This window comes from Oculina patagonica, chromosome 9, assembly GCF_052425735.1.
Source record: "Oculina patagonica isolate OP01 chromosome 9, crgOcupat, whole genome shotgun sequence".
NCBI classification, from domain to species: domain Eukaryota; kingdom Metazoa; phylum Cnidaria; class Anthozoa; order Scleractinia; family Oculinidae; genus Oculina; species Oculina patagonica.
Window position 1 is genome coordinate 11,062,212 of NC_135766.1, and position 22,462 is coordinate 11,084,673.

Below are 22,462 nucleotides of genomic sequence, written 5' to 3' on the forward strand. Positions count from 1 at the left end.
ATTATTGCTGCGATATTCTTCGATTGTTTTTCGCTTCAACATCGCTCCATCAGTACTTTATGAGTTATCCTGGTATCTGCCCACGAACTACGTTCCGGTTTTACACATTTTATTCTGTCGTTCGAAGATAAATGTGCGGACGATCTGTCGAAGGCCTCGCACTACTGAACAGGTATTCGGTCCAGCAACCCAGGAACTTGATATGCACACACAGAACAGATTACCTCTACCGGAATATGACCACTCTACCGACTCGGCTTCAAGGTCCTGTAGTCTCCAAACCGCGGCTAAACCCGACACTACAGCAAAAAGCAGGAACCTCACAAAACATTATTTGTATGGTGGAGACAACATGCCTTCGTTACCCGAGATTATGTAAGCTTAATGTGAATGAACGACTTATAAAGAACAAGACGATTTCTTCAACTAGAATATACTATTCTCTTGTCAAGCCGGAGAACAGTCAACAAGGGTCAAGGCCGTCGCGAATGTCTTTCAAGCCTCGTCTAGCGCGTTCTCTCCCGCCGAAAGTGGTCAGTAAAAAATTGGACAAGCAATCCGGATTTCCCTAGGGTGCATCTTGGCCAAGTGGAGCTTGCTAAAAGCTAAGTATAAATATTTATAAGCTGATTCTATTTTGCGTTATATTAGACCGGCGTTAAATGAGATCTCAATATGAAAACAAACGAAACTTATAGAGCAATTTGCAGGCTGCCGTTTCCACCAGCCGTCGAAAAGCCTAACTTTAGGGCTGGAAATTACAAGATACCGGTGGAATTCGCTATTGTTATCTTCTGTAATGTTCGAAGTCATGTCTCAATACCTGAGTAGACGAGACCCTTTATAATTTGGCTGCTCAAAGTTGAGGAAGAGCGACATAAACTTAGCTTTGCTGGAGGCTAGGGTGGTGAATTCTCGTCCCTTGTCACTAAAGTAAAAATAGGACAAATAACAACTCAAAGCAACGAAAGTTCTCAGCTTATAAAATACTTTATGAAGATTCTAAAAATGTAAACAGTTTTTACATTTAATGCAAGAAATTTGAGGTATTTAAAGGTGCCATTGTCACTGCCATTTTAACAAAAAATAGGTTATAACTCAAGGGGAAATTGAACAATAATATTATTGTTGCAAGAATTTGATCCAAGACATACAGGGGGGTACCTGCCTTTACTACCACTAAAATTGCCTAGGAACGGCCCTGACATAAAATACAATAACAGGACTTTCTACGGGAGTATGTCACAGGAAATACAAAAGTGAGGATTCTAGGATCAAAACATAAAATTTTGCTTTGTAGTGAATACATTACTTTGTTCATGCAGAAGCATTGAACCATTTCAAGCCTGCCAAGTTTAGTGGCACAAGGATAAATCCAACAGGAGCTACTCTATCTACAATGAATGCATGTCTGTGTAGCAAGTGTCTTAATTGTTCAAATACGCCTTATTTTTCGCACCTTCTACCCTGATTGATTCTTGTGTGAGTTCGGCCTTCCTGCCATGTTTCTTAGGTCAGCAATGTATAATTCCAGTGGTGAATAACAAACTTTTGCTCTGTATAAGGTCTTTTATTCCCGTTTTTCCCAGCACTCATTTAATTTGTGCTGTATCATTCAAAGGGAAACCATGAATAGGGCATTTTAGTATTAACAGTCTTGAATTTATATATCTACTCCTTTACGTGTATGAAATGGCTAGGTCACACCTTACGGATGCCTTCCTGTACCATCAAAAGGCAAGCTTTGACCTGAAATCCTCAAGGGAGTCAAAAGAGAGGTCGACTATTAAACACCTGGAGACGTTCGCTAAAAGCAGAGATCGAGTCCATGGGCAAGAGTTGGTACCAGCTAGAGAAGGATGCACAGGACAGGATGCTATGACGAGAGACTGTTGATAGTCTATACTCCTGAAAAGGAGTCGAGTGAAGGGCTACTACTACTTATTTACATGTTAACTTAAACCTATTTTATATTTTTGTGCTATTCGTCTATGGGGAATACACTTCGTGTATTTGTGGGGATGAAGTGCTCTGTACCATTCGCCCTTTTGCCCCATAGCCTCACAGGGTCAGCTTTCCCCTTATAGTGGGGCCCCGCAGTGTTGCTGTTGTTGGTTGTTGTGATTGTTCCCAAGGGTCCTAGAGATTAGGACCCCAGTTTCTTGGGAACCAGGGCATGTGGTTGTGTTTGTTCCCAAGGGTCCTAGAGATTAGGACCCCAGTTTCTTGGGAACTAGGGCTTCCTGAAAGGAAGGAGAGGATTCCAGTCTCTCGTTGCCAACCAACTAACCTGTGATACATGTACCCTGCATGATTTCTATTGATGATTCTGATTGGCAACTCGAGCACTTCATCCCTTACCCCTTTTCTCCCACTGAACTTGTTGTCTTGTTTTGACTTCATGGGTTGGGAACATTAAAGCAAATTTATATGTAATATAAATGCCAATTTACATGTAATATAAATTAAAGTTAATGTGACAACCATGAAAGGAGTTCAGAGAAGTCATAAGATCACTCTATTCAAATACGCAGATCTGTCACGCAATATGCTGCAAGACTATCACTCTTGCGTTACATTCAAAGGTCAAACTCACTTCTGAGTGTGATGCGCTATTCGGGCTGGCCAATCACATCGCCCCTTTTCTAATATGTCAATCAAGGCCATGCGGTTTTATCTAGACTTGAGTAGTTTTACTTCAAATTCTCTGAGCTCCCTAAAAGAGTTTTCACAATAATTCCCACCCACCCAACCCTCTTTGGTTCTCTTTTAGCTTAGTATTTGTAAAAATGTAGGCAATGTTTTAGTTCTACGCACATATCTGGCTATGTTAAGGGTGTTTATTATATTACTATTATTATTTTTAAACGTTAGCCATAGCTGATGGACTAAAGAAGCAAGCCCGCATTTATAGACATTATTCTAATAATTATTATTTCCATTTTGTATGCTTACTTACGTTTAGAGCTGATGGACTTAAGCAGCATGCCTGCTTACAGAAACATTGTTTTTTATATTGTTATCATTTTGTATGCTAGCTCAGGCTTAGAGCTGTTGGACTTGAGCAATGTGTCTGCTTTTGAGATATTGATATACATGTAACCGTTAGCTTTAGTGTCGAGCTGGCATGTATCAACTCGACCATTCTGTTATTCGATTACTGTCTCTTCTGAACTTCTTCAATAGCTTTAGACCATCTTAACTAAGCATTGTCTTTTCTTATAGTTAATAAACCACGGGAGGGGATGAAGTGCTCTGTACCATTCGCCCTTTTGCCCCATAGCCTCACAGGGTCAGCTTTCCCCTTATAGTGGGGCCCCGCAGTGTTGCTGTTGTTGGTTGTTGTGATTGTTCCCAAGGGTCCTAGAGATTAGGACCCCAGTTTCTTGGGAACCAGGGCATGTGGTTGTGTTTGTTCCCAAGGGTCCTAGAGATTAGGACCCCAGTTTCTTGGGAACCAGGGCATGTGGTTGTGTTTGTTCCCAAGGGTCCTAGAGATTAGGACCCCAGTTTCTTGGGAACGTTCCCAAGGGTCCTAGAGATTAGGACCCCAGTTTCTTGGGAACCAGGGCATGTGGTTGTGTTTGTTCCCAAGGGTCCTAGAGATTAGGACCCCAGTTTCTTGGGAACTAGGGCTTCCTGAAAGGAAGGAGAGGATTCCAGTCTCTCGTTGCCAACCAACTAACCTGTGATACATGTACCCTGCATGATTTCTATTGCTGATTCTGATTGGCAACTCGAGCACTTCATCCCTTACCCCTTTTCTCCCACTGAACTTGTTGTCTTGTTTTGACTTCATGGGTTGGGAACATTAAGCTAAGAAAAAGTGTTATGTGTGTGGCAAGGCTCTTATAAAGCAGATTTTCTGGCCTGCTTCGGGATCGTTGTTGCAAATAATGGGAAAATATGTGGAACAGGTAGGAAAGCCTTCACCGACAAAAATCAAACAGGCCGTAAAAAGAGGAAAACATTTATTCGTGTGCTGGAGTGTGATATATTAGGATCAAAACTTCACATCAAACCAATTGCTGTAATACAGGCAGAGTGCGAGCAAAATTATAGCTTGTCGGGAGATGTTTTGCCTAAAGGGACGGCCACCAAAGAAAAGGGTTTTCCCTGAGGGCGAAGACATGTTTGGGTGTTCTGCACATGATAATGCAGCTCACTGATGACTCTAAAGCAAAGCCAACTTGCCCTCGACTGGCAAACAGGGTTTCCTGGAACAAGAACTGCAGTCAAATCACATTTAGGCGACACAGAAGTAAAACAGTCGTTATAACAGAACGAACATCAATCTTAAAGAAATAAACATTGAATGAAAAATTGAAAATAACATTGTTTATAGTCAAAAATTATTTCTTAAGATATTTTATGCAGCAGTTATTAGAACGTTTCTGAAAAATATATATATCGCTTGTTCGTTTCATGCTATTTTTTGACTGGTGATCAAGGCTAGATTTTGATAAAGGAGCCAAAAATGTACTAATTAACATAGTAAAATGTAAACAAATAGTCTACCAGCAAAGAATTACCGTAACACTTTAAAATTAAGACCGATCGCAGTAATTCTTTTCTTCTTCAACGGAATAATTGTGGTACATCGAAATGTGAAGTTATTTTGACCACTGCTTAAGTTTAAGGAAATAATTACAAACGATAGTTTCTCTCTTATAATTAACCAGCGAGAACGTACGTTAAAGAAAGCTAAAAATTACCACAATAGACCATTTTTTAACGCTACCTTCGCAGCATTAGACGATAGTTCAAGTACTTCAGGCTCCATATATCATCGGTAGACGCTGGAGATCAAGGTTAGATTTTGAGATTTTCGCATCGTGAGAACGATGAAATTGCACTTTTATGAAAAATCTGAACAAAATCATGACCACTCGCTCAAACCCGGGATACTTGATTATAACATCGTACAGTTAAAACTGCTGTTTTATATTTTTGTAGTAAGTAGCCGTAGCGCTTTGTCGGTTTAGATCTCCCGGCTATTAAAAACATGGGAAAGGTATTTAGGTTCTCGACATTCGGTCGCCATTTTGTCCACGCGCAATGTTTAATACACATAGCCAAAGTCGATCAGATAAACGGCACGCCGACACCAAAGTATGCTTGTTGTTGTCAGAAGATAAAGCAAGGACTCTTAGTATCGTATACAGCAAATAAAACTTAAAACACCTTTTATTTTGAGCTAAAAATTAGGCCATAAATTGTGAAAAATATGTAAACAATCGATAGCAGAACTTCTCTGTCGTGCGCACTAGCCCATATCGACGCATGCGCACGCAAAATGCCCTCCTGCTTATGGCAACATACGGTGGAAATTTGCGATTCGACAGCAGGTACCACCATGCATTGGTTAATATCGAAGTATTATGGCATTTGTGTAAAATACTTCATAAAATTGAGCAACTTTTTTTCCAAATTCATCAATTTCGTAAATACATTTAAAGAATATCTCCGAATGCTGTTATTTTGAAATTTAGCTTTGTAACTTATCTTCTCTCTTTAAACTGATCTTTTTCAGCGGAAACTAAAAAGCTTGATGAACTCAGTTGTCGTATACTGTGAAGTCTCATTTCTGGTTAATTTCTTGGCAAAAGGAAAACATTTAATCGCGCGATATTCCACAGTAAGTACCATTAATAGATAAGAAGTTATAATCGTTTAAAAATATATTTATATTTATTGTGGACCGTCTATCACTGTATATGATGTATTTATTTTGATTTCCATTGAAGTACAAACGGTGCTTTCACCTTTAATGACGTTGCGCTATTTTGTCTTTTCTTTTAGTTCTTTGTTTTTCGAATTTAGTGCGAGTTAGCTGGCAATGTAATGTAGTTGGAATGTAAGGTTATCGAGGAATCAGTTTAAAGAGAGAAGATAAGTTACAAAGCTAAATTTCAAAATAACAGCATTCGGAGATATTATTTAAATTTATTATATGTCTACAATAGTACGCGCGCTCTGATTGGCTGCTGAGCGGGCATTATTTTCTTGTAATGACCGGGCATTATGAAACTTTTTGTCGGCTCGACGGTTTTTTGAGTTGTGAGTAAAAGCTACTAGCGAGGGGGCAAAAAAACAACAAAAAATGCCGACAAAATATAACTATCTTTTCAATAACTGAAAGAAAAATATAAGCATACCGATACTTCTTTACTATGAGCGACGAAGAGAGCCACAGAGAGCGAGTTTTACCTCCAGTGTTTCTTCCCTTGATTATACTCTTTTTTGAATAGTGCTTAAAGGCCATATAATAAATAACTTATTAACCTCGTCCGTTCGGCCATTACAGGGGAATCTCAGACCTCGACCTTGATGTATTGACCTCGCTGTCGCTCGGTCAATACATCACGGCCTCGGTCTGAGATTCCCCTGTAATGACCTCACTCTCGGTTAATAAGTAGTATGTATTTACGAAATTGATGAATTTGGAAAAAAAGTTGCTCAATTTTATAAAGTATTTTATACAAATGCCATAATACTTCGATATTAACCAGTGCATGGTGGTACCTGCTGTCGAATCGCAAATTTCCACCGTATGTTGCCATATATTTCCATTTAAAAATCACATAAAATGGTGCTAATCCTGGGCGTGCAAAAAAGCAAATTTAATAACGTGCATTTCCTGGGAAAAAGTAAGGAAAAAGAAAAACAATTTGGAAACAATACCTGCCATCGATTGATAATTATTCAAAAATTAAATCAAGTAATTTTTTCAGATAGCTTAGTTCAAATCGACGTCAAACGTGGTAACAATTTTTCAATGACTTGACTGGTGTTTTTTACAGTTGCTGTTTTTAAAGTACCTGGACACTAGTTTTCACGTTTTAAAAAAAGTCCACCTTAACCCGAAATCAAAAATACGCGTAGAGAACCTTCCGAAATCTGCTTCAATCTTCTCAGTGTTTTTTGTTTCTAAATTTTCCCATTTAGTGAGACACTGAGAGGATTAAAGCTGATTTCTGAAGGTTCGTTTTGAAAAAAGTCCACGGTGGACTTTTTTCAAAACGTAAAAACTAGTGTCCAGGTCAGCGCGGTAAGAACGCTGACCATGTCCCTTTAAGTCGCCTAAAATGGCTGCGACTTTAGGTCCTAGAGAAGGCCTAATACTGTTGACAGTCGATTCTTGTTTTGCAGTCATGTCTCAACTATTTCCCAGGTACTTAAAAAAGAGCAATTCCACAATAATTCAAAGTTGGACATTATGCAATAGGACACGACACATCACGTTTAAGGGTTGCCTCTCGTGTCTTCAATCGTGAACTAAGGTGTACTTAACTGTTTCAATAAGTTGCACTTGAAGTATCATTTTATCTTTTGAAGTAAAAAGAACTTATTGCTCCCTCCGACGTCTATTTAATGTGTATTTTCTGTAAATCTGGACTAAAAATGATGAGACAGAAGGCTAGTAAATTACGAAAATGCGAGCAATAAATGTAGTAAAAACAAAAGATCATCTGCAGCGCTTTCCATCATGTACACAGCTCTTGACGTCATAAGGTCGCTAAACTCGGCCCCAGGGCCCGGACAAACGTAAATTTCGTTTGAGTAGCGATTTAAAGTAATTGATGATTATACACATTTGTCAAAACAATGTAGGGACCAGGAAGGACAAGCTGAACTGTATTGTACGAAGTAAACAGCGGGACAGCACTATCTATTCTTAGGCTCGTCATTTTCTATCACTTATTTTATACTTTTATGTTTTATGGTAGGGCAGGTTTAGAATTCCTTATAAGTAGAACAGTGCTAGTGCAGAGGTATTAATGAGGTGGAGCACTTTCTTGTTTCAAGCTTTATCTTTTGTAACTTAGATGCCCACATAACCGTGCTGGTCTTTTTTATGTATATGGTTTTATTACACGTCTAAGGCGGTCCGAGGGCCAATAACTAAATCAGCCAATCAGATTACTTTATTTCCGGTCCCGCGAGGGCCAATATTTTCCAAGTACCGGACCGGGTTTTGTCCCGGATGATCCCGCGCTAATTCCCGGGCGATTTAGCGCAAGATTTTTGCAAGATTTGTTTTTGCAAAAAATTTTCCGAGTTTTTATTGCTTTGAAAATGAAATGACCCGGCTTACACAGAAATAATTATAACTTATTTAGCGCGCGTAAACGATTTGCCGCACATTGTTTTCCACGACATCTACTAGGTAGCAATTCTCACCACACAAAGTTTCCAGTCGTGTAATAAATCTCTTATTAACCAAGCTTGCGCGGGACCGTACTGGGCGAATATTGGCCCTCGGTCTTTTTTGTACGGACCTCGCTGCGCTCGATCCGTACTGTCAAGACCTCGGGCCAATATTCGCCCAGTACGGCCCTCGCGCATGGTTAATAAGATATATATATTTCACCGGCCATGATCACCTAACTGATATTTTTCACATGTAAATTTACTTTTTTAAGACATGTTTGACGAATGTCAAGGGTCATACCACTTGGAAACATGGGCTACAGTAAATAATGATAATAACAATGATCTTTCAACAGGAGGCTCCACTCACTAGTGTGGTTTTCAGGGAGGTGCTGAGATAAAAAATAATGACATAAAAAAAGAAAAAAAAATGAATAAAAATCGAAATTATTACAAAGTTGACTAAAAACCTCTAAAAGCTAAGAACTATACGACTAAAATTTATTTGAAAAATTTGATAATTTAATTTGTTTCTGAAGACTAAATCATCAAAATATGGGATTTGGCTTAGACGAGTTGCTCTGCTTTTTGATATTCTGTTTAGGTCGGTACACACTTAGGCGACAAGTTGCTGCAACATGTTGCCTCGTGTGACATGGTGCATTTTTGCGCCAAACATTGTCGCTGCGACAGAATTGTGTCTCTGCGATCAGTCGCACGAATTCGAACCAGTTTGAATTCGTGCGACTGATTGCAACGACAAAATGAGCGAAGCAGCGTTGTCGCAGCGCGTGCATACTTCTGCGACAAGTCGCTGCAACCAAATATAAATTAACCAATGTGTGAGCGTAATGTATTTTTGCCATATTGAATTGGAAAACTAGTCACATTCCCACTCTTCAAAATTCGCTGTGTGTGCAACGAACAAGCGCCTTGTTTTGAATTAGTACATAGGGAGCGACTTGTGGAAGATAGGAAGCGACTTGTGGAAGAGATCTGTCGCAGCGACTTGTCGCCTAGTGTGTCCAGACCTTTTTGTTTTTGTTGATTTCTTTGTATACAGAAAGAACCATTCTCTTTTCTGTAGCGTTCCTTTTTTTGTAACGTCATGCTACTGTTACTTGCATATTATAACGTCATAGAGGCACCTCTGTTCCTTTGAGCAAGAAAGGAAACTGATTGTGTGGTAAAATAGCCAATGACGCAAACGAACACCCACTAAAAAGCCAAGCCTCAAAACGAAAGCTGCATTTGTCGCTGTTTCGTTCCAAACTGCATTGGCGTTTTTTGAGACGGTTATCATAGACGCCCTGAAGCTCGAACACTGTACGGTCAAATATATGGTAGGTAGATAATGCGTATGTTTGCCTAGTTATTTTTTGCTTTTATTTTTTAATATAATCAACTTACGGTAAATGAAAAAAACTAATGGCTTTACTGCAGTTCAATTGAAAAAAATTCTGTTTATATACGTGCTGACAATAGCGGCTTAACTGCCTGAATAAAATTCAGAAAGTGAGAAATATTGTTTCGTCATAAAATAACGACCAGAAATTAAAAAGAGGTTGCTTCATTATTTCTGGGTCTTGTCTTCTACTTGGCGATCTTAGCAAAAAAAGGCAGATGCCGTTTTGACAGCTAATCCGTAAAATAAGATATTGGAAAACATGTGAATAAAAAAAAACCAACAACAACAACAAAGGCATGTTTTCGTTATACGGCCAACAACGAGAACACCTTTATTTGTACTCTTTCTTGCCTTTACAAAGGTTGTTACCAAAAAAATAAAAATAAGATTAGAGTACTGGCTGCCTGGAATAACCATACCGGCTAGTGGAGCGAGGCAGCCAGTTGACATTAGTATTGAATGAAAATAAATTACAGGTAGGCAAGATGGTATAGTCCTATGGCTTCCTATGGTACACTTGGTACCATAGGACGGCCTGAAATTTAAAGCTAACTGTGTAATGAAGGGTTGGCAGTCTGGGAAATGGTAATAACGCTCGATAAAACAACTGGCCTTGACCGTGTAACATCACAACAGGTTTTAAAATGCAGTAGAACCCCGGTAACTCGAACTCAGATAACTAACCCCGCTAACCCTTTCTTTAATTAATTTCCTTTGGATTTGATCACAATTTTCAGTCACTTTTACTCGGTTAACTCGAACTCGGATAAATCAAAAATCCTGCTAACACGAACTAAATTTCATTTTCCTTGAACAAAATTTGGGTCAAAGTTACCCATTACTCGAATTCCGGTTCTTGCAACTCGCCACGGTTTCCCATTGATAAAGCAACGAAATGATCACGTAATTGACAGCCATTTTCCACTCTTATCATAAGAATGTATGGTCGTGTTAGAGTTTGTGACAAGATAAGTTTATTTTGCACTGTGCGGTATACTGAAGTGCGGAAAAATTAGTAAACTATTAATTAGTAACTTGGCAAATTAAATATTCAATCGACCCCGGTAACTCGAAACCCCGCTAACTCGAACTGTTTTTCGTTTTCCTAAGAGCTACTAAGCAATAGAAACGTAATGGAAAGTGTGTGAGTGTAAAAGAGAATTGAACAGTCGTGTGCTGACCAGCCAAGACTTGGCGTCATTTTGCTTCTTTGAAGTTTGTTCAGTTTTATAACCCTTTATCTTCGGCATAATTTGGTTTTTGTGATTTCCTTTCTTAATCTTGCCTCTTCGAGCCATCTTAGTGTTTATAAAAAAGCGATAATCAGAAAGGTTGGATTTATATTATTTTAAAGATCATTTCAAAGCTGTGAAAAAATAACACCATTTACTTGCAAAGCAGATTTTATTGCATGCACTGGACACGAAAATAGAAAAAAGAAGGCGTTGATTAATTCCGCCCTTATAGCATAATAGCATTAATTATACAAATGATCCTTTTGTAAGGACAGAAAATTTGCAAAGCAGCTGTTTTGAATATTTGGAACTAATTGGACTGATTAAATTAAACTAAATTGCAATTTAAAACCGTTGTGAAGTACCCTTCAAACCCAATGGTCTTTATCATGAGCGAAAACAAAAATGCAACCGTTTATATGGCTCACATAATTTTTGTCTTTGGTTTTAAAACTTTGATTTAGTGTGGCAGCATTGGTTTTCTTCTAACCAAAAATACCAATCAATGACACGCATGGAAAAAAAAATTGTTATTAAACAAAAGTGTTTTTTTTTATTTAAGAGGGGTTGGGAGAACATTTATATTAATTTTTTTTTCTTATGTATTACTTTTTAAAATAAAGACATAAGACGAGAATAAGACGAAATACTGCTAGACTAAAAACGCTATATTTCTTTTTCTAATGAAGCAAATGCGACGCGACAGATCATGCGTGGGTGCGAAGCAATTTCTCCCTTATTCAAGTCCTTTCTTTGATGTATTGCTAAATTTCCGCTCTTATAATAATAATGAGCGGTTTAAAAAAACGTTAAAATTTCATTTCACAAAAAGAAATAGCCCGTTTTAAAGCTAATTTTTTTAAACTGAAATTGTTTTCAATAAGACGACCAAGCCAGAACTTTCAGCTCCAAAAAGAAATATTTAATTAATTTTAAGTATTGATTTTAATTAACCATGTTGCCTTACGTTTCATTCGGCAATTTTAAGATGCTACGTTGTTAGTTTTTTAAGTGATCATCTTTCACTAAAATAGGAATAGAAATAAAAATTCAATGGCTGAATTGTAAGAAACATTATACTCATTGCGATAAACTATGCTTTTATTAATAAGGTGTCTCGATCCGGTTTTTCTGGGCCATACCTACAATTTGCAGTTGACCTTTTAGCGACCTTCCCTGACTCGGATCGATATGAAAATTACACAATATATTTGTTTAAGATTGAAGTTTGGTTTAATATATTTTTTAAGGTATTCGCAAAAACAGCAAAAACAGCAAAACCTGAATTTTACGCGAATCAGATTTTCTGTTAAAAAAAATAATACCAACATCTTAAACTATGGTGTGCTGCAAATAAAATATTAAAGAATAAAAAATTCTGTGTTTGATTTCGAATAAATCGCAAAATATTTCAAATTGTCATTTTTGTATGATGATACTAAATGGACCGAGACACAAACACGACCTTCATGAAGTCACCTCAAATGACACCTTGATGTGTATTTAACTTATCTTTCGGCGCCGTTAAACTTTTGTAGAGTTTCTTCATCAAAATTTGGAGAACGTGAGTTTTTCTTACGACCACTCTTGTTAAATTTTTTGAGTAAATTTCGATTTTGAGTTCTTTTTGAAAAATCTTAAAAACACCTCGATAGATTTTTTGAAACGATTACCAGACATGCTCGATTATGTAAACAACTCAATTCAAAAGTTTTATTTCCATTGATTAACTGGAACGTTTTTAAATTTTACGATTAAGGAGGCTTTGGAACGGAAAAAAATTAGTTGCTTTACAATTAACGCTTTACAAATTATGCTGAAATATTCAAACGCATTTTTGTGCCTACTCTTATGCAAATGTCGCTATTAGTTTCTTTGTTCCAGAAATGCATTTTTCACTGGGAAACGTTTTACACAATGACTTGAATATTTTAGTGGAATTCTGTTGACAGCGCCTTTGTAGCGCAACTTTTTCTGTCGGCCTAAACGCCTTCTTTATCGTTTAATTTCGACCTGTTCCAGTGAATCAATTAAAATAAAACTTTGGGGTAACATTTTGTGTTTTATTAAGCATGAGTGACAAAAGTTTCAACAAAATCTATCGAGCAGTTTTTAAGTTTTTTGATAAAATGCTCAAAATTGAAAATTATTTAAAATTGTAATGATAGCAACGGTAAGAAAAAAAGCCAATTCTCCAAATCGCCTAAACGAAAATAAACAAAACTTTAACAGCGCCAAAAGGTAAGTTAAATACACTTTCTGGCGTTAATTAGATGTAATTTTATAAGAGCAGTGTCTACATCGCGGCTAGTCTACTATTATCATGCAAAAAGTACGGTTGGAAATGTTTTGCGATTATTTTGAATCTAAACATACAATTTTGTTTTGTTCTTTTATATTTGATTTGCAATTTTCCATTGTTTCAGATAGTGGTCTCATTTTTAACTCGGAAAAGAGTTGTATTGGGCGAAGTGAATTCACTCCTTCCCTCCTTTCGCAATGCGTGTAAGTGTTCTAAGGCCTCAAGAGAATTAGACCTGTCTTCTGATAACCTACATTTCTAGTTAAGTAAAATAATATTAACATGCCAAATTACCAGCCGAAATATTGTATTAATGCCAGTTTTATTGAAATACCGTATTTATTCAGCTTTAAGCCGAGACTCTAAACGTTTGGTTTTTAGAAACAGTTAGACTCTGACAAAAAAAACGAAACACTCGGAAATAAGCCGAGACCCAATTGTTTTTCCTCGCAATCTCTTCTACAATAATTATTTCTGCCTGAGACCGTTTCTGTTCCTTTCCTTCTGTTCCTTTCTTTAAGTTTAGTTAATTTGCAGAATCATAGACTTTGAGCAGTCCCTATTATTTTTACGCAGAGTTCGAAAAATAATTTCGCTTCAAGCTCGACGGACTCTGCGAAAAAATAGGGACTGCTCGTAGTCTAGCAGAATCACTGCTAACGTGACTTTTCAAGAGAAGAAGGGTCAAGAAGGAATCGATCTATTTGACTTGTTGTCGGGACACCAGAAACTGGCCAATCAGAAGCGTTCGTTCTCATGCGCTTGGTAAACATTGTAACACGATCTGACAGAAATCGGCTGCATGTAATAGTTTTGTTCAAAAGCGAGAACTAAAATACCACGACTTCTCTGCTAAAAGAAACCACATCAGAAGAGTTTGATTGGATTGAGGATACTCGATAAATACTGGTAACAGCACATGTTTCATTTTGATGACCTTTAAAGTTCACCCGCTTGATCTTTTCGCTAGCATCTTGGCGAATTGCGACGAACTGAAGATTCACTGAATCATCAGGAATCATCCCGTTTCCTCTGGCGATTTTGCAGTTGTTCTGAACTGTCTCTACCTCGGCAACAACTTTCAATTTGATGGTTTAGTTGTTTGAAAACCAGTAGCTTTTGGCATGATGATCGATAACTGCTTTTCGGAAGAATGCGTGATTGTTTGAGATGGGATTTTGAATTTTGAATGTTTTTGTCATGCTTGTGTACGATTATATTAATAAAGTCATTCTTTATCAGTGATTTGTTGTTTTTCAATTACATAGGTTGTGATTTAACGAATATTTTGATTCGCTGCACGTGGATTGTTTTAAAGTTTGAAGGAAAAATTGGGTCTCGGCTTATAGCCGAGTGATTTGGGTTTATTTTTGGTCAGAGTCTAACTGGTTCCAAAAACTAAAAGTCTATGGTCTCGGCTTATAGCCGAATAAATACGGTTCATGCATGCTTAACTACCAGCCGAAATATCTTATTAATGTCAGTTTTCTTGAAATAGACCAAAACTTAATTTTTCTAATGATATTATTATTTTGCCTAACCTTCAAAAACCAAAAAGGAAAAATAAAAAGAAAGAAAACAATTTGCAACCGATGGGAAGTCTATCACTTGCCCTTTCAGCCTGCTCTCGATGAGCAGCTAGATGACAATAAAACTAAGTGAAGTGAACTGAATTGTGGAAAGTTTAACATCATTTGTTTTAGCAAATCTCTCCTTTTCAGTTTGTTGTTTTCGATTCTTGTTTCATAATAACTTTTCCGAGTTTAGTGGCTCATAGCCACTTTTAATAGTTATTATATACCAAATCGGATTCCCGTAAAATTTAAGTTCTACTGATTTCGACGTTTTTTGTTTATCGTTGTCATGGAAATATCGATTGCCCTAAAATATCTGTTATATGAATTTTCAATTCCAAGACCAATATCTGGTGAAAATTTCATTTGGTTCCGTGTCTGGGAATAGTGTTTAACGGCCAATTGAAAAAGTTAGGTAAGGTTCAGAAAAAACTGTATCGAGACAGCTTAATAAGAAAAATTTCAAATAGTATTTTGAAGAAAAAAAGAAACATTTCGAACGGCTTTCCAAGCGGAATTGGAAAAGTAAAACCTGCGAAAATATGCAGTTCCTTTATATATTACCTCAGCCGCTAAAGCAAGAAGATGATAATTATAAATAAAAAGGTCGCTCCTCTACTCCCCCTAAAACCCAGAAAATGCATGGTTTAGCTTTATGAAAACTAGTCAACGTAATTAAGTACTTAAAAGTTGTCAAAAAGTCAAAATATTATAAATAGAACGACTCATTAAGAATGCTCTAGAGACTTTTGTTGCACTCGGAAAGTTCATTTAGTTTTTATCACACATTCGTTACATATTTTAACAGGACGCCGTTGAACATTTGCATTTTTATCTTGCTGAAGAAGGCAACAGTTGTGGCCCAAACGTCCAAAAACAATATTTTTAGCTAGTGTAAACTTTTTAGTTCGTTTTCTACAAAATTTGTAACATGCCTGGCTACAACCCGAACATTTTTATATTCTATATATGATAACAAACGGTGAAATGCGACAGAATATCGGCAAATTTAACTGATAATGTACAATGTATTTTGCATGTAACCTCAGCCTAGTATTGTGCAAGGTCGCAAGATACATTATCATGATTTTTTGAGAAACATTGTCGGCGAATAATTATTTCCTTAAATTTCTTTCGACCGTAGGGGAGAGGAGGGTCACTTCGTTATCGCCATGATCGATAGCGTTTACATCGTTTACATTTAAACTTTCTCTCTATTTTTGTTAACATTATATAAAACACGAAGCTTGAGCTTGTCGCCTAAGAAAAATTAAACCAAAATGTTGTTACACGAGTCAAAACTATCTCCATCGATTATCCCCAAAGCATTAAGCAGATCACAGCTTCAACTTGTTGTTATAAAATAGCTATTATTTTTTCAAGCCCACATCTATCAAATCAATACCTTTCTTTCCCTATAGCAAGAGTTAATTCCACTGACGAGGCCCTGCACGTTTTCTTTAGTTGCTTGTAAAACGGTTAAGTTTACTGAGGAGCCGCGAAGAATATACCTTGCTCGTTCTACAAAGCATTAAACCCACTGAAGAGCCGTCGAGTCTCCGAGCCACGAATAAAAATCTACATTACTCGATCTAAAAAAAAGTTCCGCTAAGATATTTACCTTCCTAAATCACATAATTATAGAAATCGGTCTTGAATTCACTGGCGAGACGCCGAGTCATTTCAGCAAAACTAGTTAAGCAGTTAAAAGTTGCTTTGCTTTCAGTGATTTACAGCAGATTAACGCTTAAAAAGAAATGACGAACATCTATTTAACAAGTTTTAATCTCGTCGCCAAATACAATGAATAGTAAAAAGGCAAAACGAAATAGATTATTACCATCAATGAAAGCTAAGTGGGAATGTACATACATAAGTAGAAGCTTCTTCGCGGAGTAAAACGAATGATATTTAGGCGCAAATATCGACAACGAGAGAAACTAGTATACTTTAAAGAAATCCCCAGCTGAGGATCATACAGGTAGGCAATATTGTACTTTGAAAACAGCAACTGTAAAAATAACAATCAAGTCGACAAAAGGCCGCACAATTATCATTGAAAAATTGTTACCACGTTTGATGTCGATTTGAACTAAGCTATCTGAAAAAATTATTTGATTTAGTGTTGGAATAAATTATCAATCGATGGCAGGTATTTTTTCCTAATTGTTTTTCTTTTTCCTTACTTTTTTCCCAGGAAATGTACGTTATTAAATTTGCTTTTTTTCACGCCCAGGATTAGCACCATTTTATGTGATTTTTAAACGGAAATAAATGACAACATACGGTGGAAATTTGCGACAGCTGGTATCACCATGCAATGTTTTATATCGAAGTATTATGGCATTTGTGTGAAATACTTCATAAAATTGAGCAACTTTTTTTCCAAATTCATCAATTTCTTAAAGGAGAAGTTCACTCTAGAATGGCCATTAATTTTTTAACGTCAATAAAAAGTTTATGCAAAGATATGTTATTCACCAAAATTTCAGCTTCTAACGAGCGCTTAAACCTTACGAAATCCTTTTCTGAAGTAGCCCAAAACTCGACAACTGAACGCCGCCATCTTGGAGCTGTTAATGTATGCGTGACGTCAAAGAGCTCAGCCTGAAGTTGAGCGGGAAAATTTTAATTACTTTAAACTCCTTGTTTCTTTGTAGTGGCTTTTGTTAGTCAAAATGCTTGTTTGTGCAGCTCCATTTTGCTTAAACAGAGCTCCAAGAAATACAAAAAGAGGTATTTCCGTTTTCATCGTCTTTCAATATTAAAGAACAATTGCTCAAAAGCGGACACAAATATTTGTGTGTTTCGGCGTTTAATCGGGGTCCGATCGAGTTCATTATCGAAGTAAAATTTTCTGCAACTTTTTCAGGTTGATCTATTATTACCTATCCTTCGAGACCCTCGATTTTTCTCGTCGTCCCGCTCGACAAACTGTCTCTGGGTATCCGAGGATGATCATGTTACCAATGTTGCAGTATTGCATATGGTACGTGCATGTTGCAATCGAGATTTGTGACAAACAGAGCATAAACAACATAAAAGTCCATAAACGGCAATGTCGCCAATGTCCTTCGCGGTAATAAACGCCCTCCTCCACTGTTCGCGACAGTCATGACGACATGAACCGGCGAACATTGCTGTTTCGTTTTGTTTACAGCATCCATCTTAGTTATTTTACGCCGGACGTTTCCTTGAACATTATAAACAATTACCAAAGTAACAGACCGTACCAGTTTGTCGAAGCAGTGCTACTGAAAAGAATATATTTACTTGTTTGCTTGACCACAAATAATCGCCGGGACCTCGATCAAACGCCGTCAGGGTTTATTTAAAAGTTAGCAGTTTTGACCCGGCGTTTATACGAAGCCGGCGTTTAATCGGGGACCCGCGTTTAATCGAGAAAATACGACGAAGTCAACAACAACAACAGAGAGTTTCTCTGGTTGATTAAAAATCCTCCCTGAAATAAAGTAAAAAAGTGAAATAGCATAATCGTAACATTAGTTGGTATTGCGTCTGCCTTTCTCTTTTTTTTTTTTGTTTTTTTCACTCAGGAGACTGTATCTTCTTCGAAGCAGTCTTCCGTATAGTTTTCGGAACACAAAAATATTTATGTCCGCTTTGCCAGAGATTTTTCGTTTCTGCCCATTCTTATAATCCATTCGTGAGCATTTTTTTTTAGATATTGAAAGACGGTGAAAGGTTTTTTGTATCTCTTGGAGCTCTGTTTGAGAAACATGGAGCTGCACAAACAGGCATTTTGACAAACAAAACAAAACAAGGAGTTTTGAGTATTCAAACTTCAGGCTGAGCTCTTTGACGTCACGCATACATTACTAGCTCTAAGATGGCGGCGTTCAGTTGTCGAATTTTGGGCTACTTTAGAGAAAGATTTCGTAGGGTTTTAGCGCTCGTTGGAAGCTGAAATTTTGGTGAATAACATATTTTTGTATAAACTTTTATTGGCGTAAAGAAAATAAATGGCCATTCTGGAGTGAACTTCTCCTTTAAATAAATTTTAAATAATATCTCCGAATGCTGTTATTTTGAAATTTAGCTTTTTAACTTATTATCTTCTCTCTGTAAACTGATCTTTTTCAGCGGAAACTAAAAAGCTTAATGAACACTGTTGTCCTATACTGTGAAGTCTTATTTCTGATTTATTTCTTGGCAAAACTGAGGAAAACATTTAATCGCGCGATATTCCACATCAGTAAATACCATTAATAGATAAGAAGTTAGGGCCGAATCGCACTAGCGGACAAGTTTTAAATGTCATAACATGTTTTACAAAAACAAAAGAGACATTTTGAAGAAAACAAAAGGTGTAATTATTAGTACAATAGCTCTGCACGTGCTTCTGCCATCCCTGTACATTTCTCAACACGGCCGTCTTTGGCAAACATCAAAATATGCAGCACAACGCGGTAAAAAAACTTTAAAACAATTCGCATTTAAAGTACGCTTGTTCTCATGCAGTAGAATAATGAGTCGTCTCAAGATAACTTTTTCTTTTCTCCTTCTTACATTTGGCCGAAACACTTCACTTATAAATAGGCTTTGCCTCTTGCGAAAAGATTTTGCGGCTGGATTATGATAGCGAGAGCCACATCACGGTGCATATTATCCCAACAACTTTTGAGTGCGTGTTGTTTTTCGGTGCACTTTGGGCCAAACACAATAGCCAATCAACAACGTATTGTTATCTGGCATTACGAGGGGCATGGGAATGCGACTTGTCATGAATTGTCCTGCCTTGAGGCAGGACTTCGGCCCCTTTAATGATTTGTCCGTTTTGACAAAATTTGCCCTTGTCCAACAAGTCGTTCGCACTTGTTTTTGCAATTGTTTGACAACATCTATCGCGCGTGCAACGCGGACCAATCATAAGACAACTGCTTCTTTGTTTTCCTGAAATGTTGGACAAGTTCTAGGTCTCAAAAAACGCACTCGCACTTGTTTTCTGTAACAAGTGACACGTTAATGATGAAATCTACCAATTGTTACAAAATTTGTCCGCTAGTGCGATTCGGCCCTTATTATCGTTTTAAAATATATTTATATATATTGTGGACAGTCTATTACTGTATATGATGTATTTATTTTTTTTTTTATTTCCATTGAAGTATAAACGGTGCTTTCACCTTTCATGACGTTTTGCTATTTTAACTTTCCTTTTGGTTTGATTTGTTTCTTTCGAATTTTTATTTCGCTCTGTAGTGATCTTTAATGCTGTGCTTATCAGTTTACACATACATGTTACTGAATTTTCACATTCAAATTTTTAAAACACAAAGGGAAATTTCTTATGAGCAAAGTATTCATTTGTACTTATTACATAATGAAAAAAAAAAGATAATGAAAAACTGATTCTCAATAAAGTAAGAGATGAGTATATTTTAGAGTTTATAGACTCGAAATGATATATGGGGCCAGTTACCTAAGGTGGTGTACAAATCTAAATTGATATTGACGTCTTGTCAAGTCAATAGTTATACAATACAACGCCAAAGGTGCTAGAGTGGCATGCACTGTCTTAGACTATCATTACAAATCTGTGACACATTCGACTACCACTCGTTAATTTGTTTACTTTTGTCTCGGCTTAGATTTCCTCTGTTGATGAAAAGGGCAGAAATGGATAATTCCAATGTGATGACCAGCCTTCATGCAGACAACTTCTCTGTTCCTAACAACAGAACAGACTTTTTTGGTAAAATCTACGTGTTTAGACCAATTAATCCCTCGGTCAAACTCGCACTGCTGTTGACTCTGGTTGCCATTGGGATAATAGCCTTTGTAGGAAATGTGCTCATACTACTCTTTCTGAAGACCAAGGATAGGGCGAAGTCATTTATGAGGACATGTTCATTTTTAATGAACTTTAATTTCTACATTAAGAGTTTAGCCATTTCAGATGTCCTATCAAGTGTAATTTCACTTCCATATGTGAGCCTCCAATTGTATCTTGATGTGTTGCAAAGAGGCTGGGGCTGTAAAATTGGACGGTATTTGGTCATCCTGTTTCCTTGTATCACCATTAACAACCTGCTGGTAATAAGCTTTGGGAAATATTTTTCAACTCGTCAAGTTCCTCGCACGTTTAGTCATTCTACCGTGAAAAGAATAGTATTGTTTGCTTGGTTAGCAGGGTTTGTGTTTGCTATATTTCCTGCCGCCACACGCGAAGGGTTAAGATATGATATAAACGATACACATTACACGGTGCTTTGCAGACCCAATAATCAATATTTAAAGTTCAGGATTACCTTATTTTTTTTGCAATACATAATACCAAGTTGTATTCTAATTAAACTAAATATATCTCTTATCATAACTTTGTGGACACGAGCAAGGAGAACCATCGATGTTCGGCGAGATAATGGTATCAGGTCAGCGATTAGGGTTGCTAGGATACGTGGTATATATACTGTTGTTGCTCTTACTTTTGCATTTGTTACTCCTTATCTTTTGTACGTTACTTATGCTATCTACCACATGGTAGCTCAGCCAAAGATGGATTTTGAAACAGACCACGTCATCCGCACTGTGAGTGTCATAATGGCTCTCTCAAACAGTGCTATCAACGTAGCAATACACCTTGTGCAAATGAAAGATTTCCGCACCTTTTTGAAGAGAAAGTTCATGTTGAGATTCTTTACTCATAACCAGGCCATTCCGGCAGGGGTAGTAGGTGTAAAGATGCAACCACAAGGAAGCCCTTGTTAAAGGAATACTTAAGCGAGAGAATATCCATGAAAGCTTTGGTAACTAACCACGATGTATCTTACATTTACAAAACAGAGTTTAAACTTCTTCATGTTTGAATAACAATGCTTTTTGCGATCTTGCCTGTTGAAATAACCTATCATTTTTTAATGAAGTTTTTCGTCATCATTTCTACATTTTTAATGGGAATTTTTTTCTGTTTTTGTCACTCTTAGTTGCTTCACGGTAAGCTCCCTGCCAGAAGCTTTAGGGAGGGGGAGAACTGGCAGGTGCACGATAAACCAAAAACCGTTTAAATATGAAGTTCATAGAAAGACTAGCTCGACATGGGGAGAAAATAAACACCTGCATAACAATAGATGAAAATAGCCAGTATATCATATAAGGCAAATATTCCATTGAGGTTTGGTATTTTTAACTTAACTTTATTCTTTAGGGGGTCCGAATATATATGTAAGTAAGTAAGTAAGTAAGTAAGTTATGAAGTCTCAACTATGTATATACTTACTTGAGATAACTTGCATAAAGTAGCCACAATGCCACAAAACTTAGAATTCCTAATATAAATGACAAGCCGGTGGTTTGCGTTGACGTAATCAGTTGTATTGCTGAAATCATAATTTTGTTTAGACTTATAAGTAGTGCTATCGGATTGCAGAAAGTTGTATAAATTTGAGGTCGCTGTAGAGCCGTTTCCTCATAATAAATTACTACACCAAGCGTTTACCATCATCACCATCATCATCATCATCATCATTTAACCATTCTTCCGATGGAGAACTGGTTGTAAGATCTCTGCCTCCAGCCATGTCCAGGCGGTCCTGTCCTGTTGCTTCTGCCCAGGTTTTTAATCCCTTTCCTTCCGCTTCATTGTTCGTCGCCAAGCCCCACGTGCACGTGGCTCCAAGAGTATCAGTACTGTTAATTACGTCAGAAGCAAACCATCTGAAATTTTCTATAAATAACTTTTGATATTATTTTATACTCGAGTAAATAAGTGTTAATACCAATATCTTTGTTACTGACTGTAAGGGAAGTCCAATACGATACGACCTAT

The 22,462-nt window shown here is 37.1% G+C and overlaps 1 protein-coding gene across 1 annotated transcript; it reads left to right on the plus strand.

The window, feature by feature from the left end:
* The first annotated feature begins 20,313 nt into the window (after positions 1-20,313).
* LOC144664937 (putative G-protein coupled receptor 19) lies at positions 20,314-21,405 on the plus strand. Its single transcript, XM_078526133.1, has one exon. It carries the CDS (start codon positions 20,314-20,316, stop codon positions 21,403-21,405), a length of 1,092 nt encoding a protein of 363 aa, XP_078382259.1.
* Positions 21,406-22,462: the final 1,057 nt, after the last annotated feature.